The 27,457-nt window shown below is 40.5% G+C and overlaps 1 protein-coding gene across 5 annotated transcripts in view; it reads left to right on the plus strand.

Moving 5' to 3' along the window:
• The window catches only part of ap1b1 (adaptor related protein complex 1 subunit beta 1), a 95,986-nt gene that overhangs the window by 34,170 nt on the left and 34,359 nt on the right, over window positions 1-27,457 (plus strand). For 3 of the 5 annotated variants that reach the window (XM_034170308.1, XM_034170309.1, XM_034170307.1), the window contains exons 11-20: window positions 1,388-1,553; window positions 7,071-7,169; window positions 12,210-12,469; window positions 21,572-21,776; window positions 21,967-21,987; window positions 22,205-22,291; window positions 22,773-22,802; window positions 22,893-23,030; window positions 23,120-23,265; window positions 23,365-23,494. In XM_034170308.1, coding sequence (XP_034026199.1) covers window positions 1,388-1,553; window positions 7,071-7,169; window positions 12,210-12,469; window positions 21,572-21,776; window positions 21,967-21,987; window positions 22,205-22,291; window positions 22,773-22,802; window positions 22,893-23,030; window positions 23,120-23,265; window positions 23,365-23,494 — 1,282 coding nt within the window. The remainder of the gene's footprint in view (window positions 1-1,387; window positions 1,554-7,070; window positions 7,170-12,209; window positions 12,470-21,571; window positions 21,777-21,966; window positions 21,988-22,204; window positions 22,292-22,772; window positions 22,803-22,892; window positions 23,031-23,119; window positions 23,266-23,364; window positions 23,495-27,457) is intronic. The other 2 variants (XM_034170310.1, XM_034170311.1) reach the window with 2 other exon arrangements.

Here is a 27,457-nt window from a genome sequence, read left to right on the forward strand (position 1 = left end):
ATGCCTGGCAGATTCCACAGTCTGAAACTTCAGAGTGGCTCCCAAATACATCTGAATAGAGGAGATGTGGTCTTACTGATGATCAAAGCGGTTTTCCAGTGCAGCCATTCTCCCCGAGATGGATTCCAACGTGTGGTTGACACCCGCCGACTGAACTGACACTGCCCTTCCAATCGAAGCAGCCTGGATGGGCCAATTAATGCCGCCTCCACCTTCTTAATTTTCCGGTAAACCAGTGCTATGGCTGCCCCACACAGCAGAAACCCGGTCACCACAGCTCCAAATAAGTAAACATCTTCAACGTCCTCCACAGACAACATGTACAGGCACATGACTTGCCACCTCCGCCAGCTGTCCATCACGTAACCCGCCACGTGTCCTGGCAGGACAGGTCGGGTCCTCCGCTCCCGAGTGTCTTGTGGAAAAAAATAGTATCAATTGCGTTCAGAGACCACTTGATCAGATCCATTTTGCCGTTTTCCAGAGGAGCAGGGCTGGCAGCCTCACTGACAAAACACGCTACAGTAGCAGGAAAGTTGGGGAGGGAGGAGGAGAGAAAAATGCGACCGTCCCGACCGAGAGCAAGAAGGCTTTATGGGGGAAATGTATTACACTGTCTGCTGGTTTGTTGGCTAATAGTCAGCATTTATGTGTCAAGACAATATTGTGGCCACGTTTAAGTAGATCGTGCCGTTGTTTCACTCAAACGATGCTTAAAACGTGCACACAGTATAATAAAACGTGTGCACAATATCATAACACGTGCGCACGTTCTCTCCACATGCAAAACATTTTGCAATAACACTTCCAGGGCTCAGTAGTTCCTCGCTCTCTCTCCCTTCAAACTCTGTCATAATTGTGTTATAAACCAGTCACCATTTGTTTTATTATACATCTGTGTAGTTAATAAATAAAATAATCTTCACGGACGATTCGTTCAAGCGCGCACGTGGAAAAAAAACTGTCTGCCGCTGCTACTCTCACCAGAAAGGAAAAGTCTGACACATCAGAGGAGGAATTTTAAGGTTGATATAAGACTGAGTTTTGGTTGTGCAAGTAACTTTTTTTTTGGTGCAAGTAATTTTTTTGTTACTTGCACCAGTGCAAGTAGGTTAAAAAAAGGTATTTCAACCCCTGGTCCAGGTCATCCGGTTTTCTCTCTCAATCAAAACGTGCTTACTTAGTGTCTGCTCTAAGATCTCCATATCTGGAGTTGGTAGCGGGACTGTGGCTGCCCACTGCTCCTAGTGATTGGGTTGTTGTGAACTGTAATTAGGATGGGTTAAATGCAGAGGACAGATTTTGTTGTATGTACAGTACGTTCACAATAAAGATAATTTTTCTTTTCACTATTGCTGCCTGTAACTTTTTTGTTTTGTTTCTTAAGATATGAGAGTGTGATTGCCACTCTGTGTGAAAATCTCGATTCACTCGATGAGCCAGAGGCACGGGCAGCAATGATCTGGATTGTTGGGGAGTATGCTGAGCGCATTGATAATGCTGATGAGCTGCTGGAAAGTTTCCTGGAGGGTTTCCATGATGAAAGCACTCAGGTGAGCTTCAGAGTGTTGCTCTTGCAACAGCTTTTGAGGGAAGTTGCAACTTATAGTGTAATAGTGCAACTATAATAACTTATAGTGTTGGCAGAAAGTGCCATGTTTTGTTTAGCATAGATGGAGACTGTAGCTGCTGAACATGGAAATGGAACAACTACACTCCATGCACAAATAGTGCAATACTGCCTTAACTATCTGAATGAAACAGAAGGATATTAACAAAAGTGGAAAGTTTTAAAATTTTCCTGTGATGCTCAGAAGCTTAAAAACCACTTTTGATTTGTGTATGTTATAGAGTATATCATGCAGCACTTGTTTCCCTGCTTAATGTCTGTTTGCTGACTATCAATTTATATATATACAACCCCTGGCAAAAATTATGGAATCACCGGCCTTGGAGGATGTTCATTCAGTTGTTTAATTTTGTAGAAAAAAAAGCAGATCACAGACATGACACAAAACTAAAGTAATTTCAAATGGCAACTTTCTGGCTTTAAGAAACACTATAAGAAATCAAGAAAAAAAATTGTGGCAGTCAGTAACGGTTACTTTTTTAGACCAAGCAGAGGGAAAAAAATATGGACTCACTCAATTCTGAGGAATAAATTATGGAATCACCCTGTAAATTTTCATCCCCAAATCTAACACCAGCATCAAATCAGATCTGCTCGTTAGTCTCCATCTAAAAAGGAGTGCCTCAGAGACTGCAAGCTGTTATAAAAGCCAGAGGTGGTGCAACAAAATACTAGTGATGTGTTGGAGTGTTCTTTTGTTTTTCATGATTCCATAGTTTTTCCTCAGAATTGAGTGATTCCATATTTTTTTCCCTCTGCTTGGTCTAAAAAAGTAACCGTTACTGACTGCCACAATTTTTTTTCTTGATTTCTTATAGTGTTTCTTAAAGCCAGAAAGTTGCCATTTGAAATGACTTTAGTTTTGTGTCATGTCTGTGATCTGCTTTTTTTCTACAAAATTAAACAACTGAATGAACATCCTCCAAGGCTGGTGATTCCATAATTATTGCCAGGGGTTGTATATGTATGTATTATTTAAAAACAGAAAAATTATGTACACAAGGGGAGGTGATGGTCTAGTGCAGGAGTTTTCAAAGTGTGGGAGAGTGAGCCCCCCCTCAGAGAACAAATGAATAGCTGCCCCCCCCCCCCCCCAAGACACACAATTTCAACATCTTTGTGTGTTTATTTTTATTGTTTTACACATTCTAAAAGTATTTGTGCATTTTGAAGTAACTGTCTATGCATTTACACATTTTACAGCCTTGGTAAACATTTTAAACATGTTTTTAAAGAGCTTTCTATTCTTTCACACATTTTACACCATTTTCAAACATTTTAAACATGTTTTTAAAGAAATAATATGAAATTTGTCTTAAGATTTTGTGACAATCTGTTTATATCAAACCAGTGTTTAACTTTTTCCAACTCTGTATTTATCACTTGTACTACTTCCTGTATATCTGATCCAGAGTAAAATAATGTTGTATCATCAGCAAATATGCTGCCAAGTACTTTAGATACATTCACAAAATCATTGATATAAAAAAATGTTTTTAAATGTCTATGGCATAATTAACACATCGATTCCCTTATCAATACCGCTTGTGAATTTTCTGTGTACTAAAGTAAATAAATATGAAATTGGTCACTGGATCCTTAATCTCTAGATATAAATAAAAATAAAATCTGTAGTTTTTTCAAAAGAATTTCCTTTCAGACATTAATGGCATGAATGTCACTCCATACCTCTGAGCTGAGCTCTTTCAGCCAGCTACGCTGCACTTCAGCAGCAATGTAATTCATAAAGAACACAGGATGTCTCATTTTGGGAGGAAAGAAGTTGTAGCCTGTTGTAGTTTGTCTTTGGTACAACATTTGGAAAGAGGTGTCATTTGATTTAAAACCGTGATTCGCTTTGAAGTTATTAATTCCGACCGGACTCTAACTTGACTCGGCAGAGAGCTGCGCAGCATTTGGAGCTGTGCGAACGGAACGGAGGATGATTCTCGTTTCTTGCTCTCAACAAGAGTCCCAGCTAGTGGCTTTAATCTCCACAAAAATGACTCACGATTGACATTGTTAAATAGCATTGCAAGGGGTTAAGAAGTGGACTTGCCACTTCTGAAAAGCAGCGAAGCAATGAACCAACGAAGCAAAGGGTCAGAGCACTGGTTCGTTGCTTCAAGAACAGCCGCTGCAGAAGCAGTTGATTAGACCCGCTGCAGGGTCAGCAATCAACATAAAGAAATGATAAATTTCCCGATAAAACACCCTTAAAAACAGCAGCCACTCTGAAGGACTGATAAGGGAATCGTTAAGCAAAAAGGCTATTGATGTTGGTGGATCGAATCATTTCTTAACAATTATCAAAAATAACCAGTTTTCACTACCCATCCCTTACCCCCCCCCCCCCCCCCCCCCCCAAAAGAACGTTGGTGCTTCCCAGGGGGGCGCGCCTCACAGTTTGAAAACCAGTGGTCTAGTGGTTAAGCGATGGGCTTGAGACCAGAGGATCCTTGGTTCCCAGACTGACCAGAAAAACACTAAGGGCCCTTGGGCAAGGTCCTTAATCCCCTAGTTCAGGGGTGCCCAAGTTCGGTCCTGGAGATCTAACTTCCTGACACACTTAGTTGTCTCCCTGCTCCAACACACCTGAATCCAGTGAAATAGTTGTTAGCAGGCTTTTAATGAGCCTTTCGTTGGATTCAGGTGTGTTGGAGCAGCGAGGCAACTAAGTGTGTCAGGAATGTAGATTTTGAGGACTGAACTTGGGCACCCCTGCTTGCTCCCATTGTGTAATGAGTGTCTTGTATGGCAGTACCCTCACATTGGGGTGAATGTGAAGGCACACGTTAGATGTCCTAAATTTTTTTTTCTGACAGTCATATGCTTATACAGTAGTAGCGCGAATTGCTGTAAAGCGGAAAAAAAATTTGCTTTGTAATGGTGCCAAACTGCAGCCAAACAAAATCAGTTTAAAATCTGCGGAAAGAGATAACAGAAATGGACAAAATTGGTGATTTGGATGCCAGACAAGCAGGTTATCCAGGTGAGTTGCTTTCTGCTTCTTTCTTCACTAAGTTGGTATTTAAAGGACATGTATCACATTATTTAACATCCTGGTTGGCAACACATCATTAAAGTATTCATGATTGTAAGAATATCTGTGCACATGCAATAATAATTAGTGGTCGCTGATGTACGAGGGCTGTCAAAGTATAGGTCCTTTTTATTTTTTTCAAAAACTATATGGATTTCATTCATATGTTTTTACGTCAGACATGCTTGCACCCTCGTGCGCATGCGTGAGTTTTTCCACGCCTGTGCGGCGGCACAGGAAAAACACCTCCGTGTTGATAACCATTTGTAAAATCCAGGTGGCTTTTGATGGCTTTCAGTGGAGTGAGTGTATGAGAAATTGTTTAACAGCAGGACATGTTCCAACTTGTCCTTAAGGCTTCCAACAGAGGTGTTTTTCCTGTGGCGGAGCGTCGCGGCGTCTGCGAGCCGACGCGCGGACCCGTCCGCACGTCTTTCATTAAAAAAATCTCCTTTAACAGTGGAATATCCGGATAAAATGCTGAAACCGACTTCTTCTGAAACTTCTCTGTTCTCTCACGACGTCCTGGATCAATAGAGCCTGAAATGTGGAGGTTTTCAGCTTGAACAGGCTGATGATGGCGCCTGAGAGCGCTGCGCGACGTCTCGCACCGTGGGAAGTCCTTAAAGCGACAGTATCGCCTCAAAATCTCTCATCAGCCGTTAAAATTTGCACTGAAAACCAGCTTAATTTTTCGAACCGTGTCCACTTCGATGTGTCTCACAGGTTTAGAAAAAATTTTGATCAAACAACGCGCCAGTCTCTCAGCAACTTCTCAGACAAAGGAATTCCGACGAGGGGCTGGACGACTCCTCCCACAAGGAGTGCTCACAGGCTAATGACGTCACCGACAGGCGTGGAAAAACTCACGCATGCGCACGAGGGTTCAAGCATGTCTGATGTAAAAACATATGAATGAAATCCATATAGTTTTTGAAAAAAATAAAAAGGACCTATACTTTATTGACAGACCTCGTATTTTATTGCTAACTAGCTGGGGTACCCGGCGCTGCCCGGGTTAACCTGTTTTAGACATAAGCCAAATGGCAATCGTTTTAATCAAAACAACTGCCCATTTGTTTTTGTAATGCTGATGTCTTATAATAGTTAATGGGCTAAAGTTTGTAAAGCAGAACTATAAGAGGTGGACTCCCCCAAACTAAGTTGAAATACTTGGTTAAAAGACAAACACAAAGACAAAGTCCTTCATGCAGACTTTGTTTTGCAATCAAATTTATAACAAAATTACCCACAAAAGGTAGGTAACAGTAAATGTAAATATCAATGAATCAAAATTGAGGTAGTGGTGTATTTCACTGTTTTTATATTGCAATTTTATGAACAAAAATTGAATGTATTCAGACTGGAAGGCAAACTGGGTTGTACAGGACAGTCAGGTGCTTAACAGTTGAGAACATAAAGTAGCTGAAGAAAGGGATTAAATAAACGGAGATGGCCAACACATATACAGGGCTGGAAATTTGAATTTGCCTGGTCATACCCACAGCCGGCTATTTTGGGGTAATTTTCAGTTCAACTTTAAAAAAAAAAAATGGTACCAGTTTGTTCCCCATGTCCCCATGAGGATTCAGAATATATATAGTTTTTAGGGCTACATATTATAGTTTGGGAGTTTATCCCAAACAGACAGACTTTGTGTATATAGATTTGACAGACCCTTTATGTATATAGATTATCCCTCTCGCTCGGTGAGTTAGCAGGTGCATTCCAGGAAAACGTCTTACTCTGTATTTCTCGGCATGTGATGCACGTTTTAGGAAAAGCGGAAGCATCCCGATGGCTGACAGTGAAACAACCCCACTATGGACTGCATTTATATAGCACTTTTCCATCTGCATCAGACGCTCAAAGCACTTTACAATTATGCCTCACATTCACCCCGATGTCAGGGTGCTGCCATACAAGGCGCTCACTATACACCGAGCAATAGGGGATTAAAGGCCTTGTGATTAGTGATTTTCCAGTCAGGCAGGGATTTGAACCCATGATCTTCTGGACTCAAGCCCAACACCTTAACACGCAGGCACAGGCAGCTAAAAGGAAATGCATGGAGGCTGCAGCAGCCACAACTAAGAGCTAGACAGGCTCATATTAAATCAAGGCACAGAAAGCAAAGACAAATAAAAGATGAACCTGGCTCACTGCCCATTTTGACATTTTTATTTGTTGCAAATTTAATTATAAGCCAGCTATTTTCCAAATTCTCAGCACAAAATGGTTGTGGGGGAGCATTGGCACGGCTCAAATCCTTCAGCTTCTGGGGAGCTTTGCCCTTCCAGACCCCCTGCCATTTTAAGCATTTTTCTTTATTTGCCTCTCACATGTCTGTCTCTACTCTCTAATGGATCCATAGCGCTTGTTCACTGTATCTTATAGGTGCAGCTGCAGTTACTGACAGCCATCGTCAAATTGTTCCTGAAAAAGCCAACTGAGACCCAAGAGCTGGTGCAGCAAGTGCTTAGTCTGGCCACACAGGTGAGATGAAAAATCAGTGTCACCTCATCTACCCATAATTCATATGTAAAGCAAATTAAATCACTGTACAGTGGGCAGTTACATTAATGCATTAAACAGTCACCTCACTCCCATTAGTTTGACCACGAGGCTTTTTCTGATTTCTGTACTTTTCTAATCTGTTATTTTAAAACAAGTATTTTTACTTTCAAATTCCTCATGGTTTTATCCTGAACAGTTTTATCTTAGAGAGCTGCAGTGACTTATCAGGTTTAGTAGCATCTTCTGACACGCTGATGTGTACATACAGTAAAGTAGGTATCTAGAAGATGGCATACTCCCCCCCGTTTTATTATCATCATCATCATCATATAAATTTAGCTTCTTTTCAGCACCACATTGGAGTTGAAATGTCACTATCAGAACTGCTTGTAGTGTAGACTTGACATTTAATTCAGAGGGTTTAACAAGAATACTGCAATAACAATTGAGGAATTACAGCCATTGTAATGCATAGTTCGTTCATTTTCAGAGTCTGTAAGTAACAAAGGATAAACTACACTCAACAAAAATATAAACGCAACACTTTTGGTTTTGCTCCGATTTTGTATGAGATGAACTCAAAGATCTAAAACTTTTTCCACATACACAATATCACCATTTCCCTCAAATATTGTTCACAAACCAGTCCAAATCTGTGATAGTGAGCACTTCTCCTTTGCTGAGATAATCCATCCCACCTCACAGGTGTGCCATATCAAGATGCTGATTAGACACCATTATTAGTGCACAGGTGTGCCTTAGACTGCCCACAATAAAAGGCCACTCTGAAAGGTGCAGTTTTATCATACAGCACAATGTCACAGATGTCGCAAGATTTGAGGGAGCGTGCAGTTGGCATGCTGACAGCAGGAATGTCAACCAGAGCTGTTGCTCGTGTATTGAATGTTCATTTCTCTACCATAAGCCGTCTCCAAAGGCGTTTCAGAGAATTTGGCAGTACATCCAACCAGCCTCACAACCACAGACCACATGTAACCACACCAGCCCAGGACCTCCACATCCACAATGTTCACCTCCAAGATCGTCTGAGACCAGCCACTCAGACAGCTGCTGAAACAATCGGTTTGCATAACCAAAGAATTTCTGCACAAACTGTCAGAAACCGTCTCAGGGAAGCTCATCTGCATGCTCGTCGTCCTCATCGGGGTCTCGACCTGACTCCAGTTCGTCGTCGCAACCGACTTGATTGGGCAAATGCTCACATTCGCTGGCGTTTGGCACATTGGAGAGGTGTTCTCTTCACGGATGAATCCCGGTTCACACTGTCCAGGGCAGATGGCAGACAGCGTGTGTGGCTGAGCAGTTTTCTGATGTCAGTGTTGTGGATCGAGTGGTCCATGGTGGCGGTGGGGTTATGGTATGGGCAGGCGTCTGTTATGGATGAAGAACACAGGTGCATTTTGAATGCACAGAGATACCGTGACGAGATCCTGAGGCACATTGTTGTGCCATACATCCAAGAACATCACCTCATGTTGCAGCAGGATAATGCACGCCCCATGTTGCAAGGATCTGTACACAATTTTTGGAAGCTGAAAATGTCCCAGTTCTTGCATGGCCGGCATACTCACTGGACATGTCACCCATTAAGCATGTTTGGGATGCTCTGGACCGGCGTATACGACAGCGTGTACCAGTTCCTGCCAATATCCAGCAACTTCGCACAGCCATTGAAGCGGAGTGGACCAACATTCCGACGGTACTTGAATGCAGCATCAGCGGTAGCAGGAGCTCCTACGTGCGCTGATTATTTTGTATTAAATATAACAATATGAGTGTAGGAATGACAGTCCAGTCCTTCTGTACATGTGGCAACAGGCAGATGACTCAAAATGATGATATAAAGAGCTGTTCTGGAAGGAAGAATTCACGTTGTGGATCAGTGATCAGCTGGTGGAAATAACTGCACGTGAGTCAGTGCGCGCGTTCACACGCACTGATTAATTTACTGCTCTGATATATTCAATCATCTTTACACATATTTATATTTATTCTCCCTTTTGACAATTTTCTGTTATAAATCAATTTATATGTCTTAGAACATAATACTGTGATACAGCAGTGACCACGGAACACTTATTATTTTTATTTTTTAAATTGGAGCACGACGGAGCATACATCGTGTCGACAGACAGTGTGGATTCTGCTGATGATGGAGATGATCCCTCTTTTGTTCTGGACAAAGAACCACAGCAGGTGATCCATCGACATCTCCACAGATTCTGTTTGCAGTTTCTCCAGGACTCAGGCGCTATGAGCTCCGTTCCAGCGCCAGTGGCTCCAGGCGCGTTTTGTTAAGTTCCTCTTTCGTCCCTTTTGCGCTCTTGCTTCGCAGACTGTTCGGTGATAAAAGCTCTTTCGTCCACCTTTTCTCAACGAATTGTAACATTTGTTACTTTTTCCCTTCGTTCAGGAATCGTCGTGTGCTGTGTGACTGGGCCATTAGGTGCATGTCCACTGTGAGAGACATAATCAAAAAAAAAAAAATCTGAAAATCACAATGTATGAATTTTATTTTTTTTTTTTATTTATTTGTATGTTACTGCTGCAAATAAGTATTTGAACACCTGTGAAAATCAGTGTTAATATTTGGTATAGTAGCCTTTTTTTTTTTTTTTTTTTTTTTGCAATTACAGAGGTCAAAAGTTTACTGTAGTTTTTCACCAGGTTTGCACACACTGCAGCAGGGATTTTGGTCCACTCCTCCATACAGATCTTCTCTAGATCTTTCAGGTTTGGAGTTTCAGCTCCCTCCAAAGATTTTCTATTGAGTTCAGCTCTGGAGACTGGCCAGACCACTCCAGAAACCTTGAAATGCTTCTTCAGAGCCCCTCCTTAGTTGCCCTGGCTGTGTGTTTGGGGTCATTGTCATGCTGGAAGACCCAGTCGTGACCCATCTTCAATGCTCTTACTGAGGGAAGGAGGTTGTTTGCCAAAATCTCGCAATACATGACCCCATCCATCCTCCCTTCAGTACGGTGCAGTCGTCCTGTCCCCTTTGCAGAAGAGCACCCCCCGAGTATGATGTTTCCACCCCCATGTTTCACGGTTGGGATGGTTTTCTTGGGGTTGTTCTCATCCTCTAAACATGGTAAGTGGAGTTGATTCCAAAAAGTTCTATTCTGGTCTCATCTGACCACATGGCCTTCTCCCATGCCTCCTCTGGATCATCCAGATGGTCACTAGTGAACTTCAAACGGGCCTGGATATGTGCTGGCTTGAGCAGGGGGACCTTGCTGCCCTGCAGGATTTTAAACCATGACAGCATCATGTGTTACTAATGTAATCTTTGTGACTGTGGTCCCAGCTCCCTTCAGGTCATTGACCAGGTCCTCCTGTGTAGTTCTGAGCTTTCTCAGAATCATCCTTACCCCACAATGTGAGATCTTGCATGGAATCTCAGACCGAGGGAGACTGACAGTCATCTTGTGTTTCTTCCACTAATAAGTAATCATAGACAACAGTTGTTGTCTTCTACCAAGCTGCTTGCCTGTTGTCCTGTAGTCCATCCCAGCCTGGTCTACAGTCTTTGTCCCTGGTGTCCTTAGACCAGGGACAAAGCTATTTTTTTTATATATGAGGATTTTCTTAAAAAGGAGACCTGAAAGTTGAGCTGCAATTTGCCAGAAGGTGCTGCAAAGAGGAATGGGCAAAACCAAGCTTGTGGCATCATATTCAACAAAACTTGAGGCTGTAATTGCTGCCAAACGTGCATCAACAAAGTATTGAGCAAAGGGTCTGAATATTTATGTACATGATTTCTTAGTTTTTTATTTTTAATACTTTTGCAAAGATTAAAAAAAAAAAAAACTTTTCGTGTTTTCATTTTGGGGTGTTGTGAGTAGAATTTTGAGGGGGAAAAAATGAGAAGGCTGCACTTGTTCAAACTTCATTGTGATGTAGAAGTAACTTGCAGGTATGTTCATCCCCAATAATCTCTAGCTTCTTGTCACATGTGACAGGGACTTTAGATTCTAGGAGACAGTTACCACCAACCTGTTTCAGTGACATTACAGCAAGAACACTAATTGTGACAAAGTTGATAGCTGTTAAAGTTCTAAAAAAGATTTTTGTCCTCTAACTGCTTTAGTCTGACTTGTACTTCTATCAAACAAAAAATAAAATCAAAATAAATGTTTTACAATGTATATAAGTAACCCTCTAAATGTTGCGCTTTTGATGTGCGTGATATTGTGTAAATCTTTCAGCAAGCAGCCCCTGCCCCCCAAATCTTGAATATTTATTTTACATTTAAAAAAAAAAGGGGAAAAAAAAAACTAACTCCAGAAGTAAGCCCATCAGCACCACCACTATATATATAATATGTATATATCCCCCCATCTGCATATATAGTAATGGTAATTGCCACACTGGCAGACCAATTTATGAACATTAATACACATATATGCAATTCATTCTTGCAAGACAGAAGGTATGTAGTGCGTGAGTGAACATGGTGTGCATGTGTGACCCCCAGCTGCCCTTTCCGTTCAGCCTACAACATCCTGCTCAAAGCCAACTGACAACTTCTATCAGGAAGGGCCGACCACCAAAACAACACAGACGGATAAGAACGAAAGACAAGTGGTGAAGACAATAACTGAAGTGAGACACCGAGGAGACGGGGCCCCAACCATACAACATACCAGGACAAACAACCACACATGAACAAGTAGTGACAGCAACAGTCTAATTAGTGAGCGTCCGTACCCTAATCTAGGACACCATAGTCTTGATCCCTTTGAGAGCACCCAAAACCAAATTGTGGTGATGGCCACAAACGCGCAACCATCCACGCACAGAGACCCAGATCATAGCTAAATATCCATCACTACTGTACACCACCAAATATTTGACGCATTATCTGAGTACATGGTAAGAATGGAAAAATGGAAAAGTGTTTTTGCATTATTTATCTTTTAGGGCAGAAGAATAGATTACCATTAAGCATCGTTCATAAATTATCACTTATCCTCAAGCTTCTGTTTATATTTCCAGGATTCGGACAACCCTGATTTAAGGGACCGTGGATATATCTACTGGCGTCTGCTCTCTACGGACCCTGTGGCTGCCAAGGAGGTGGTTCTGGCTGAAAAGCCTCTAATCTCTGAGGAGACTGACCTGATTGAGCCCACACTGCTGGAGGAACTTATTTGCCACATTGGTACTCTTGCCTCCGTCTACCACAAACCACCCAGTGCCTTTGTTGAAGGCAGCCGAGGTGTTCAGCATAAGAGAGTGCCCGGCAGTGCTGGATCGTGAGTCATGTACACAGTCCTATTTTACCACTGAAGTTGTTCAGTCAAAAAGAGTTTATTTATATACCGTATTTTTCGGAATGTAAGTCGCCTTTTTTTCTTCTTTTTTTTTACTAGTTTGAGAGGTACCGCAACTTAGTCCAGTGTGACTTGTGCACTGAAAAATCACAATTCTATACATTTTCATGACTGCGGAAACTAATACAACATTAAACTGCCCTTTGTGTCTTAAATCAACAAGAGGGAGGAAGTAACAGGGCTCAGTTACTTTCAGCTCATTTACTTTAAAACAGTCAAGCCACACAGTGTTCATTATGAGCGATCGTGACGGCATCACTACTTTGAGCTTTTCCTCATATCTTTGCTGATTGTTGGGCTCTAGAGATAAAATACAGCCAGCAGTCATGCTCATTTCAAACAAATATGAGGGAACATCTTTACCGAACATTGAAACCTGCTGAGTAAATGGATGTCTCTTCTCTCACTGTACTGCAGCACACAACAGAGAAACAGAATGTAAACCGTAACGGCTAAATGCCAGAGAGAGATGAGTTTGCGTTGGACTCACCGATGACCTCGGGAAATGCTCCACAACGAAACCAGAGTTTTCCCAAACATACTGTGCACTGTTAATGGGCTCAAATAGGCTGATCCATGTGTGATAATCCGTCATCACTTATTAAAGCTGTGCAACCAAAGATTTAAATTATTAAAAGAATTTTCTTTGCCACCACTATAATTTTATTCCTTAGCATTTAAACATGGGATTTGTAATAACATATTGCCAATATGATCACAAGTAGCCCCAGTTGGAAACCATTTAGAATTTCTCCCCTTGAAAGGGAGAATTTGAAGTGATCAGACACCATGACATACATTTAGTAGAGACATTATAGATCACGTGGGGGCTTCCCCTGTTATGTGCGAGGGATGCCGGCAAGCACACAGTGACACCCAGCAGAGTAAAGTTAGGCAGCGTAATGTCAGCTGGCTGCTCACACAAACAAAATAAACCAAGATGGTGGAAAACAAAACGGCTTATTTCTGGATAAATCAAGCGTTTCTCATTTTATGAAAGTTAGCGAGAACTAATCACTTATAAATCTAAAAATTCTGTTTTTGAGATGAAGTAACACCTCTGAAGTGATTTACAAGAGATCTTACGGATGTCAGTATGCATGCCCCGGGAATGTGCATCACGCAAGTCAGGTCACAAGTAATCTCAAAACCTCACGCCTACACACACACACACGCTACCTCCTGTAAATGCTGTAAAAAGAAAATACTCATTATGGAATTCCCTCTAGGTAAATATGTTGTCTTCATTAAAAGCTGTAATTTTCCAACACGTTACAAAAATAATATAGCTTGGATTACAGTAGAAACTAAATTTAGTCAGTTTTGTGAAATTTGAAAGACTGTACACCTTTAAATGACTAACTGGAATAGTTCTATACAAATGTCATGCTATGTAGAGCAACTCAGGTAAAATCCAGTCTTTTGTTTGATCACAAAAAGGAGATGTCTCAAACACTTAAACTAATGTATTAGCAGAGGCTACCACCTTCTTCTCCTTCTGAAGATGCAGTGTGGAGGAGGAGCAATCAAAAAAGGGGAGAAAAAGATAAATGTTTTGTTCTAAAATGTTTTTTTTGTTTTTAATCTGGAAGACCACACTTTTGAATAAAGAGGCCATATTTTTATTCTATTGGAAGAAAACCTATTTGCAGTATAAAATGACAAAGGCAGCTCTCTTAAGAAAATCAGCATGGAGTTTATCTTTTACTAAGATATTACAAAACAGTTTTCAAATGTTTGATTGCACTGCGCGTTTACCTCACATATTGTCCATTCAAGGGCTTAAAGAAGTAGTTTACTCCTGTGTTTGCTAGTGTTTTCAAACATTGCATGTTTTCCTTGCACATGCTCATTTGTTCAGTGGCATAAAGGAGCAGTTTGTTCATATTTTGTACGTACAACCCCAATTCCAATGAAGTTGGGACATTGTGTAAAATGTACATTAAAAACAGAATACAATGACTTGCAAATCCTCTTCAACCTATATTCACTTGAATACACCACAAAGACAAGATATTTAATGTTCAAACTGCAACACATTTCAAAAAAGCTGGGACAGTGGTATGTTTACCACTGTTACATCACCTTTCCTTCTAACAACACTCAATAAGCGTTTGGGAACTGAGGACACTAATTGTTGAAGCTTTGTAGGTGGAATTCTTTCCCATTTTTGCTTGATGTACGACTTCAGTTGTTCAACAGTCTGGGGTCTGTGTTGTATTTTGCGCTTCATAATGTGCCACACATTTTCAGTGGGCGACAGGTCTGGACTGCAGGCAGGCCAGTCTAGTACTCGGTCTTTTACTACGAAGCCATGCTGTTGTAACACGTGCAGAATGTGGCTTGGCATTGTCTTGCTGAAATAAGCAGGGACGTCCCTGAGAAAGACGTTACTTGGATGCATGTGTTGCTCCAAAACCTGGATGTACCTTTCAGCATTGATGGTGCCATCACAGATGTGTAAGTTGCTCATGCCCTGAGCACTAACACACCCCCATACCATCACAGATGCTGGCTTTTGAACTTTGCGCTGGTAACAATCTGGATGGTCTTTTTCCTCTTTTGTCCAGAGAACATGACGTCCATGATTTCCAAAAACAATTTGAAATGTGGACTCATTAGACCACAGCACACTTTTCCGCTTTGTGTCTGTCCATTTCATATGCGCTAGGGCCCAGAGAAGGAGGCGGAGTTTCTGGATGTTGCTGATGTATGGCTTTGCATGGTAGAGTTTTAACTTGCACTTGTAGATGTAGTCACAAACTGGGTTAACTGACAATGATTTTCTGAAGTGTTCCTGAGCCCACGTGGTAATGTCTGTTTTAAATGCAGTGCCGCCTGAGGGATCAAAGGTCACGGACATTCAATGTTGGTTTTCGGCCTTGCCACTTATGTGTAGAAAGTTCTCCAGATTCTCTGAATCTTCTAATTATATTATGGACTTTAGATGATAGGGATGTGAATCATACAAGAACTCACGATTCAATTTGATTCCGATTCTTGGGGTGATGATTCGATTCTGAATCGATTTTCAATTCAAAGAGCTCTGAGAAATAGTTATATTACTTAAAAAATGTTTATGTTTAAGAAAATACAGCTTTACAAGGTTAATCAAGTGATTCTACAACCCCTGGCAAAAATGATGGACTCACCGGCCTCAGAGGATGTTCATTCAGTTGTTTAATTTTGTAGAAAAAAGCAGATCACAGACATGACACAAAACTAAAGTCATTTCAAATGGCAACTTTCTGGCTTTAAGAAACACTATAAGAAATCAAGAAAAAAGATTGTGGCAGTCAGTAACTGTTACTTTTTTAGACCAAGCAGAGGAAAAAAATATGGAATCACTCAATTCTGAGGAAAAAATTATGGAATCACCCTGTAAATTTTCATCCCCCAAATTAACACCTGCATCAAATCAGATCTGCTCATTGACATTGACCCTATGTCATGACATTGACCCTATGTGTCTTTTTGCAAGGAATGTTTTTGCAGTTTTTGCTCTATGGCAAGATGCATTATCATCTTGAAAAATGATTTCATCATTCCCAAACGTCCTTTCAATTGTCCAAAATATCAACATAAACTTGTGCATTTATTGATTATGTAATGACAGCCATCTCCCCAGTGCCTTTACCTGACATGCAGCCCCATATCATCAATGACTGTGGAAATTTACATGTTATCTTCAGGCAGTCATCTTTATAAATCTCATTGGAAAGGCACCAAACAAAAGTTCCAGCATCATCACCTTGCCCAATGCAGATTTGAGATTCATCACTGAATATGACTTTCATCCACAGTCCACAATTGCTTTTCCTTAGCCCATTGTAACCTTGTTTTTTCTGTTTAGGTGTTAATGATGCCTTTCGTTTAGCTTTTCTGTATGTAAATCCCATTTCCTTTAGGCGGTTCCTTAGTTTGGTCACAGACGTTGACTCCAGTTTCCTGCGATTCGTTCCTCATTTGTTTTGTTGTACATTTTTCGATTTTTGAGACATATTGCTTTAAGTTTTCTGTCTTGACGCTTTGATGTCTTCCTTGGTCTACCAGTATGTTTGCCTTTAACAACCTTCCCATGTTGTTTGTATTTGGTCCAGAGTTTAGACACAGCTGACTGTGAACAACCAACATCTTTTGCAACATTGCGTGATGGTTTACTCTCTTTTAAGAGTTTGATAATCCTCTCCTTTGTTTCAATTGACATCTCTCGTGTTGGAGCCATGATTCATGTCAGTCCACTTGGTGCAACAGCTCTCCAAGGTGTGTTCACTCCTTTTTAGATGCAGACTAACGAGCAGATCTGATATGATGCAGGTGTTAGTTTTGGGGATGAAAATTTACAGGGTGATTCCATAATTTTTTCCTCAGAATTGAGTGATTCCATATTTTTTTCCTCTGCTTGGTCTAAAAAAGTAACCGTTACTGACTGCCACAATCTTTTTTTCCTGATTTCTTATAGTGTTTCTTAAAGCCAGAAAGTTGCCATTCAAAATGACTTTAGTTTTGTGTCATGTCTGTGATCTGCTTTTTTCTACAAAATTAAACAACTGAATGAACATCCTCCAAGGCCGGTTATTCCATAATTTTTGCCAGGGGTTGTAGATGTAAATTTACTTATCTGCTTTGCTCGTTCAGAGTTGGTTGGCAGTTTAGCGAAGCACTGGTCAGTAGTTGGCAGATACCGCTGCTCCGCTTCTCTTAGCTCCGGGTGATGGCGTAGCATGTGGGCTTGCAGATTTGAAGTGTTTCCGAAGTACTTGACTTTCGTTTTGCAGATTTTGTACACTGCATAAGTCATGTCAAGCTCCTTCTTATGCAGCAAATAATAAAATCCAAAATGCACCCAGACATTTGCCTTCAGCAAAGACGGTGCTGGCTGAATTAGCTCTTTGTCCGCCATGCTAAGCTGCAGCTCACGAATGTTTGAAGCATGCCGGACCCTCCCCTCACGGGGACACTGCAGTATGGAAGCCGTTGCCTGACAAACAGTATGCGCAGCGAGTAAGCAAGAAAATGTTTTTTAAAAATGCTTTTTAAAAATCGATTCTTGGACATTTTGGATAGATTCAGAATCGTAATAAATAATCGCGATTCGGATGTGAATCGATTCTTTTTTTTTTCCCCCCCACACCCCTAGTAGATGACAGAATCCCTAAATTCCTTGCAGTTGAATGTTGAGAAACATTGTTCTTGAACTGTTGGACTATTTTTTTTTTCTTTTTTTTCACGCAGTTGTTCACAAAGTGGTGATCCTCACCCCATCCTTGCTTGTGAACGGATGAGCCTTTTGGGGATGCTCCTTTTACACCCAATCATGACACTCACCTGTTTCCATTTAACCTCTTCACCTGTAGAATGTTCCAAACAGGTGTTGTTTGAACATTCATCAACTTTCTCAGTCTTTTTTTGCCACTTTTCCAGCTTTTTTGAAATGTGTTGCAGGCATCCATTTCAAAATGAGTAAATATTTGCACAAAAACAATGTCAATCAGTTTGAACATTAAATATCTTGTCTTTGTGGTGTATTCAATTGAATATAGGTTGAAGAGGATTTGCAAGTCATTGTATTCTGTTTTTAATGTACATTTTACACAATGTCCCAACTTCATTGGAATTGGGGGTTGTACTAGGAGAACAGGTAACAAACTGTTACTGTTAATTAGCTCATTAGCTGTGCTCCTTAATGTTATCAGTCTGTCTCCATCTATCAACCTTTCTATCTCTGTCTAATCATGTGGCAATTAAATTAATTTTGTTTCTTCTGGCATTAACTGTGACTTATACAATGGTGCAACTTTTTTTTTCCTTCATTTTCCAAAGAGACATTTTGGACAAGTGCAACCTATCCTCCCGGAACATATGTAAATGTAGATTTCATTCTGGACTATGCACTTGTGATTTTTCTCAAATTTCCTGTGTTGAACATAGCTGTGATCAAGCTCATCACATATTTAGTGCGCCATGTTCTATGGATGTTTAGGCCAGAAGTGTTTGACTTCAGAGATTGGTTGAGTACAGAGATTGAATCCACTCGCTGTACTCACAAAGTGAGAGCTGTGTTCGGGTGCTCGGCAGTAAGTCAGACTTGTTTCTGGTGGGGGTTGGCCTCTGCCAGGGCTACGCCTTGTCACCAGTCCTGTTTGTGATATTCATGGACAGGATATCGAGGCATAGTCGGGGGGGGGGGAAGAGGGTTTCCAGTTTGGTGGGCTTAGGGTCTCATCACTGCTTTTTACAGATGATGTGGTCCTGTTGGCTTCATTGGCCTGTGACCTCCAACATTCACTGGATCTGTTCGCAGCCGAGTGTGAAGTGGCTGGGATGAGGATCAGCGCCTCTAAATCTGAGGCCATGGTTCTCAGCAGGAAACTGATGGATTGCCTTGTCCGGGTAGGGAATGCGGTCTTGCTCCAAGTGAAGGAGTTAAAGTACATCAGGGTCTTGTTCACAAGTGAGAGGACAATGGAGCGTGAGATTGGCCGGAGAATTGGCACAGCAGGGACTGTATTGCATTCGCTTTACTGTACTGTTGTGATGAAAAGGGAACTGAGCCAAAAGGTGAAGCTCTCGATCTAGTGGTCAATCTTCGCTGCTACTCTCACCTATGGTCATGAGGGTTGGGTCAAGACTGAATGAACTCGATCGCGGGTACAAGTGGCCGAAATGGGCATCCTTAGGAGGGTGGCTGGTGTCTCCCTTAGAGATAAGGTGAGAAGCTCAGTCATCTGTGGGGAGCTCGGAGTAGAGCCGCTGCTCCTTCGTGTTGAAAGGAGCTAGCTGAGGTGGTTCAGGCATCTGGTAGGGATGACTTCCAAATATCTTGTTTCCAAATACTAATCAAATGTCATCACTGGCACAATGGATACCCTGAATCAGGCGTTGACAATTTTGGATGGGTATATAACCCAGTGTTAAAGGGGTGCTGGGGCTAAATCGGTAAAGACCGGAGTATCAGGAAGGTCCACCCTTTATCTGTACTGCTTTGGTACTGGAGAAATTAAATAACTTTAGAGCTCTCTTTCTCTCATTTGGAATCTGTGGGTGTGTAGAGCATGAAGACAGGGGTAGAGAATTAAATGTTCAAAAATGTGGTTGCACTTATTCATATTAAAGGGCATAGCTCACTACAGTCAACATTTAACAAAATATATACCAGATTATGAATCATTGATTCAGACTCTTTTATCTTGTGCGAGTGTTGATGTATCTGATTTATTAAAAAAAAAGTTAGTCATACAGCATCTGAAAAATGCATGACAGATTCACAGCTATTTTAGCGATAATAGTAATGTAACCTCAGGTGCTGACTATTTGTTGTCTGAAAGTCACTCCACCTATATCTGGTTATAGTCCACTTCATGACTTACACCAGTGCACACAGTCAATCTGGGTTGCTTTATTACAGACAGAATTGAGTTTATTGCAGAGTTCTCACATGCAAGGAATTTGATCTGGTGTCATTGGTGCATAAACAACAATAAAAAGAAATGGAAAAAAATACTTCTGTAAGAAGTAAAGGAGTTGAGTAGACAAATAGGCAAAAATATGTTCACTGTCAAATAAATGTAACAGTTGAATGGGGCTGTGCAAAGGCATGCAGATGTACAGTACCTTTAAGTGCAGGGATGATCAGTCTGTACTTTGTGGGAGTGGGGGGCAGGGTGGTAAATGGTGGTCTCTGGCTTTATTTATAAGTCTAGTTGCGGATTAGACATTTTGTCTCCAAATGTAATATTTTTCATTCTTGTGTTTTGTGATCAACATTTGTCCATCTCTGCCTTTTTCTAACCAGCGGGTGTATTCACAAAAAGAATTGCATACATCTCAAGAAGACTGAATAATAATGATTGATGTCTCTGGTTTCACTCATGCTGTGCTCGTACACAGAGGAAAAACCAAATGATCCGACAGATGAAGCAGACAGCCCTGTCTGACGAAGGGTGTCTGCCCGAAATGTTACATTTATTTTTTTGTTAAATAAAATTTTTTTTTTGTCTGGGAGTGCTGTGGCTGTGCTGATCATTTGGTTTTTCACTGATATATGTTTTTGGTCCTGCACGCCTCTTTTGATGATGGCATGAGTACTACTCTGCTATTGATCATTTAGGAGTGGGAATTCCTACTCCTAAATGGCCGCCAGTATCCGGCCTAATTCAGGCCAGTTGTCGGGCTATGTCTGACTCCCTGATCACAGATGCGGCTTCCTCTGTGAGACTTGCCGGTGTCCCGCATGACGCAACACGATGTGGTGGCGCAAACCACAAATGAGCGATTGTGCTTTAATTGTTCTCATGGCCACACAAATGATGGGAAGGATAGAATCTGTTGTTGGATCCATGTTTTGAAGATAATTCTCATGCTGTGCTGGGCTTCATTTCTTAAGTCTGTCCCAGAGGCACCCAAGAAAACAAAAAACAAAACAAGACTTTTCTCCTCAAAATATTATCTTTTAAATCTGTTCACTTAATAAGGAACATTAGTCGCTTTACTGCATCCTTGCAAAACACGCATTTCAATTATTTTTTATGTATTCACTGTCAAAGTACACAAAATCAGTGATTTTCACCCTGTAAAGAAAATCTTGTTTTTTCTTTTCCGTTCATCTTGATAAAGCATCTCGAGGGGCGTTACCCTACATGATGTCATCAAACTCCAGTTTTCTGAGAGGTTCAGGTGTTTATCAGCAGCAGGTGAAATCAGATTTAATTTCCAATGTGTAAGACTTTATTTCTCAGGGCATATTCTTGAGAAATAATTCCTTATTTATTTAGAATAGTCAGCTCATTTGACATTTTATTTACAAGTGATATGCACTTTAAATTGTACATGAAAAATAAAGCTATGTTAATTCAGTTAATAAATATATATTTGTATGTATAATTTTTTTTCCCAACCCCAAAAAGTACTGATAAGAATACCACTGAAGTACTGAACCACTAAGTAGTACTACTGTTAAAATCTTAATAATACCCATCTCTAGTTGACATGTTTTTCTTCATTATTTCACTTTGTGACTTGTAGTGGCGATAGTGCAGAGAGCCCAGACACAGGATCTGCTGCTGGTGTCTCTGAGGCACCCCCTGCTGTTATTCCCTCCCAGGGAGACCTCCTGGGAGACTTACTCAACCTGGACCTCACACCTCCTGCAACAACAGGACCACTACCACCCTCCTCTGGAATGCAGATGGGGGCTATGGACCTTCTTGGTGGAGGACTGGATAGCTTGGTATGTTTGATTTATGCTAGTCTTCGGGATCTAAAAAGCTGCTCACATGACTCACCTCAGCCCCACACCCAGCGCTGGTTTATGTATACCTCTGTATACACCTTTAATACCAGTGTGACTTGAGGATAGTAATGTCTTTTTTTAATATATTATTTGTGTCTTCCTTATTTTATTCAATGCTGCACTTCAGATGGGGGATGAGTCTGAGCCGGTAACTACGCAGAGGGAGAGGGGGAACAGTTTTATACCACGACAGATAGTTTTAGTGCTAAGATTGTGATCACTGCTTTTATTCTGTAGTTGTCATGCATCAGCCTGACATCTCCATTCATTTGTCATCTTTTATGACCCTGATATCTGCCATAAGCATGCTGTCAAACCCTTGAGCTCCATTTCTTTTCTTATGTCTGGGCCCTGCGGTGAATCAGCCTCCCGTTCCACTGCGGACAAATGCTCCTCAGTCACCTCAGCTCTCATATCAGTCCCCATCGCCCACAGATTACAGCCCCACTGAGGTTGGTCCAAGGCAATAGACTGATAAAGGCCAGCACCAGCTGACCCCCCCTTTATTTTTTTTGTACTGTGTTAAACCAGTATGTCCTTTGGATAGCCTTTTGTCAGCAATTGAACCCTGTGCCTGTTTGCACTTAGTTTTATGGTTCCGTTTTTCCTCTTAGACTGCCTTTCTGAAAATTGTCACCCCCCCACCCCATGTGGCTTAGCTTTATCAGTGTTTGGCATTACTGTATTCCCTAATTTCAGTCACTGCACAGTGCACACCCAACCATTTTCATTATCACAGAAGCCAATGAACCCACTCAGCAGTGTTCCCGTGACGTACTAATATTAGGAACACCCTGCTGGTGTTTCCCTATGGTAGCTGTTGCTTGTTTGAGTACATCCTGCATCTTTAATGAATCATGGAAATGCATTTTTCTTCAATCTTTTTTTTCACCAAAAGATGACATGAATTTGTTTAATTTCATCTCTTCTTAGCTGGGTGGTGACCTTGGAGGAAGCCCTGCTGTAAGTAATGTCTTTGAGTGTTGTTGCACTTTGTTCAGAGGAGGAATGTTGTGTGAATTTTTTTTTTCTTCTTCTTCTTATAATGCACAGATGACTGGTGGTTTTGGTGCTTCTCCAGCTGTAATGCCAGCCTCTTTCAGTGCTCCTAGTAGTGGTGGTCTTGATGACTTGTTTGACCTTGGTGGTGGAGTTGGTATAACAATGGGAGCGTACACACCCCCTAAAACGGTGATCATCATTTCACAAAAGACATCAAATTATCTAGTGAGAATATTTAAAGAAAATGCATGGAAAAATATTTTCATGTTTGTATTCAGGTTTGGCTTCCAGCTATGAAGGCAAAGGGTTTGGAGATCTCTGGGACGTTTGCTCGTCGTGCTGGAGTAATTCAAATGGAAATGACCTTCACTAATAAAGCAATGAGTATCATGACTGACTTTGCGATCCAGTTTAACAGAAACAGGTCAGGACACTTGCAAACTAATCAGTGAATGAGCTGTTTGCCTACTGACACATCTTTGAGACTTGAGCTTTGTTTTTTCTCCTCTCTGCTCCTGTGTAGCTTTGGTCTTGCTCCAGCTGGCCCACTACAGATTCTCACACCTCTCAGTCCAAACCATAGTATCGAAGTGACCCTTCCCCTAAGTACTGTGGGGCCTGTCATGAAGATGGAGCCTCTCAATAATCTACAGGTAATAGCCACATTGCACTGTTGCTCAACAGTTCAGATAAAACTGACATTACCATTTTTCAAGGCAATATAGGAGAACTTACAAAAACAATTATTCTGCGATTGGCTTTCATTTGCTGAAGTCATATCTATTATTTGAGTCCTGCTTCCTCACTGAAATTGGAGCATATTACTTGTGACTTAGCTAGAACCAATACAACTGAAAAACTCTGGTAATGTCACTAAGCACATCTTGCATTACATTTGCCTTTTTTTGGGGACAGTAATGCTTTAAGTTTAAGTATCCCAGCATAGCATTTTAGTTGCAGTGTGTCGCATAGCGTCTACACACTGGGAGCATTGCAACTCAGTTGTAGAGCAGCAGCTGGTGCAAAGACGAGGGCTACGTGTGTGTTGGGAGGGGTCATTTCATAAACAGCTGCTTATCTGCTCATACAGTCTTGATGGCACTGTTCTGCAACAATCATTCATTTTGTTAACTGATTAATCAGACAACCTTTATTTATATATATATATATATATATATATATATATTAGGTGGGACAAAGTCACTGTCAAGTCATGAAGCAGCAAGTCTCAAAAGTCATAATGACCACCAGTTGTTTGCAAGCTGGCTTGAGACTTGCCAATTCATGACTTGACGGTGAGTTCGTCCCACCTCTGAGATAGATATACAAATAAACTGCATTTATATAGCACTTCTCCATCTGCATCAGACACTCAAAGCGCTTTAAACATCAATGTAGGGATGAGACCGATTCGATTCTGGCTCATTATCGGGTTCCGATGCAACATAATTCATGTATTGGAAATTACTCTCTTCCGCAGTGTTCTACCTGCGGTTAGCAGCAAATTTCTGCTCAGCTCTTGGCTTCAAATTGTCTGTTCGTTGAGCACGGATTTTCCAAAAAAATAACTGAATTGTTGCTGAAAATATGTGCTAAAAAGTTACCTGCTTCACTGTCCCGAGGCTGTAAAACACCAGCTCAGCATGTAGAGGAGGACAGCGATTCTGTCTGCTGAAAGGGGAAAAAAGTCTCCATTAAATCCATTAAAATCGTGAGCGTTGATATTTATTTTACAGTTGAAAGGCTTCGTGTTTACCAAAAGTTTGAAGTTTGTGCGCGGGGGGTGGGGGGAAGAGGGAGAGAGAGAGCTTTTAAATCTATAAAAGTACTTAATTCTTTCACCAAAACACCTTCTGGCAAATTGTAGCTCAACTTTCAGGTCTCCTTTTTAAGAAAATCCTCATAAAATCAACAATAATAATATTAACGCAAACAGAGCTCTGGTATCGAATTGGAAAAGTATCAGCAGATTGTAGCTCGGTGCTTCCCTACATCAGTGCCTCACATTCACCCCGATGTCATAAAACATGCATGATGCGAGTGCAACGATTCATTTGACAGGTTGCATCGCTCGCTGCCTGGTTGTGGTAATCCCCCCCCATGCACATTCAATGCACCACAGACGGAAGCCAGAAAGCACATTTCTATCATCAATTGCGTTTTTGCTCAACTTTTCCCTTATCAGTCCTTTACTTCGGGATACCGAAGCGGCCGTTGTTTTTGAGGGTGTTTATTGGTAAATGATCATTTTTCTACGACATGGTTCAAGTACTGAGTTACATTTTACTGACATAGAAGCCAAAAAAATAAACTTTTTTTTATAACACAATAAAAATACTGTTTCTAGCTGAACAAAATACTTATCAGTATATAATCGAAAGAATTGATACAAAATCTTTATCCACAAAAGTTATGTGAACTTAACCGAAGCTATATCTAACCTTGGCAGTAACTAAGTTTTACAGACCTATGAGACAGCGGTCTTACCATAGGTTGCTTAAACTAAATTCATCAAAACATATGAACTTATTTTCTTGAAATTCTACAATATTCTTAACATTTTAGTCCTGTCTCAGCTCAGACAGTGCCATATGGTAGAGGTGCAATGTATTTTCATTGTGAGAAGCCCTGCTTGCATCAACTCTTCTCAGCTAGGAGATCAACATTTGAAGACCTAATCCTGCTGAAGGTTCCATTTCCATACCACTGCACAATGACAGTATCATTGGTTGACTTAAGCAGTGTGCTTTTTCTGTAGTGAGCAGGAACATCGTTCCTGGTGATAGATATCTGTTTCAGAAATAGATCTAAACTCATGACATACACCATGTTTTCAAAAATACCTCTACAGCACCACGGTGAAGGTCTTTGTAAAAAAAAAAAAAAAAAAAAAAAAATTATTGCAAAAAATACAGGAGATGCAGCTATCTAAATACAATCTCATTAATTGACATATATTTGGCAATAGAAAAATGTTTTTCATTGAGGTAGGATGAAAATCTTTTGGGTTTTTTTTTTTTTTTTTTTTTTTTTTTTTTTTTTACAGGGCAGTATTTTTTTTCACGCATTGAACTTCTGATATGGCTGGCTGTCTAATTTGTGACATAAGCATGCTGTATTTACCAATAGATAAAAATTGATTATTTTGTGTATTAACATATGTTCACAGTTGTTGTGAAATATCAAAATTTTACCATGAATAATTTGGAGTACACAAGTATTAGAAGTTCCGCATTTGGCTCCAATGTCTAAATTTTGTTGTGATTTTCAACTTTGCTTGTTTGTCATTTGGCACTGATTTTCTTAGACAAATTGTAATGGAATACCTAAAAACTGGAGTTTTGAAATTTCAAATATGGTTTGTGAGTTCCATGCAAACTTTTTGGGTGCCTATATTAATAGAAAATGTATAACAGGGCAAAATAGGTGGCACTGTCCGAAATTTTCAACTAAAAAACAAACAAACAGCAATTTCATGCGATTTTCACCATATATCAGTACTTTTTTTAATAACATATTTTCATGACTACAGAAAGGTTATAGATCGAAAGCCAACTATTTTCTGCTAATAATGCCACAAAAATAAACAGATATCTAAAAAAAATTGGTTTTCTGAGATTTTTTTTTCACACCCATGTCAGTAAAATGTAACTCTGTGCTTGAAGCTTGTCTTACGTTGATTGCAGACTGCATCGGGTTTGCTTGAAGCATTAACCAATGCTTCGACCCGCTGTTTGCTGGTTCTCTGCTTTGCTTCCAGCAGCAGGTCCGTAATATCTTTATTACCCCCTCTCAAAGGCATTTAAAGATGTCACGAACTGCGACTCTCATCTTGTTGCTGGCAAGAAATGAGAATCAGCCAATGTTCCACACCGGAGTTTTATGCAATGGTTCTCTGGCATGAGCACCAGCCTTGCGTAAACTGAAATTGTCCATCAAGTAAAGGAAATAATAATATCCTCTGTTTTGTGGGACGAAGTGCACAGCTCCAAAGAGCGGCACAGGTTTTGGTCTGAATTAATAGCTTCAGAGCGAATCACCATTTTAAATCAAATGACACCTCTTTCCAAACGTTATAATACAGACAATAAACTACACCTGACCAAACCAGTTTTTTTTTCCCCCCCCAAAAATAAGACATCCTTTTTTTTTTTTTTTTTTTTTTTTTTTTTTTTTTTTTTTTTATGAATTGCATCCTGATGTGCAGCTCAGCCGGCTGAAGAGCTCAGCTCAGTCTATGGAGTTACATTTGTGTTATTAATATCTGAAAGGAAATGCTTTTGACAAAAATTACAGATTTTGTTTATTTCTGTTTGTCCAGAGATCAATGATCCATCATGTACATCAAGGATTCAGTGACCATGTACAGATATTATTTATTTTTTGTTGATGTCCAGAAATCAACGGTCCAGTGACCAATTTCATATTTATTTACTTTAAGACTCAGTACAATGTTGTTGACATAGAAAACCTGTAAATCCTACTTTTAGTACACATAAAATTCACAAGCGGTGTTAAGGGAATCCACAAAGAATCTGATCGATAAGCGGAATTGATAACCATAAAATCTTATCAGTACCTATCACTGATCGTATTGCACCAAATCCTATCACATT

Source organism: Thalassophryne amazonica, chromosome 5 (genome assembly GCF_902500255.1).
Source record: "Thalassophryne amazonica chromosome 5, fThaAma1.1, whole genome shotgun sequence".
NCBI classification, from domain to species: Eukaryota; Metazoa; Chordata; class Actinopteri; order Batrachoidiformes; family Batrachoididae; genus Thalassophryne; species Thalassophryne amazonica.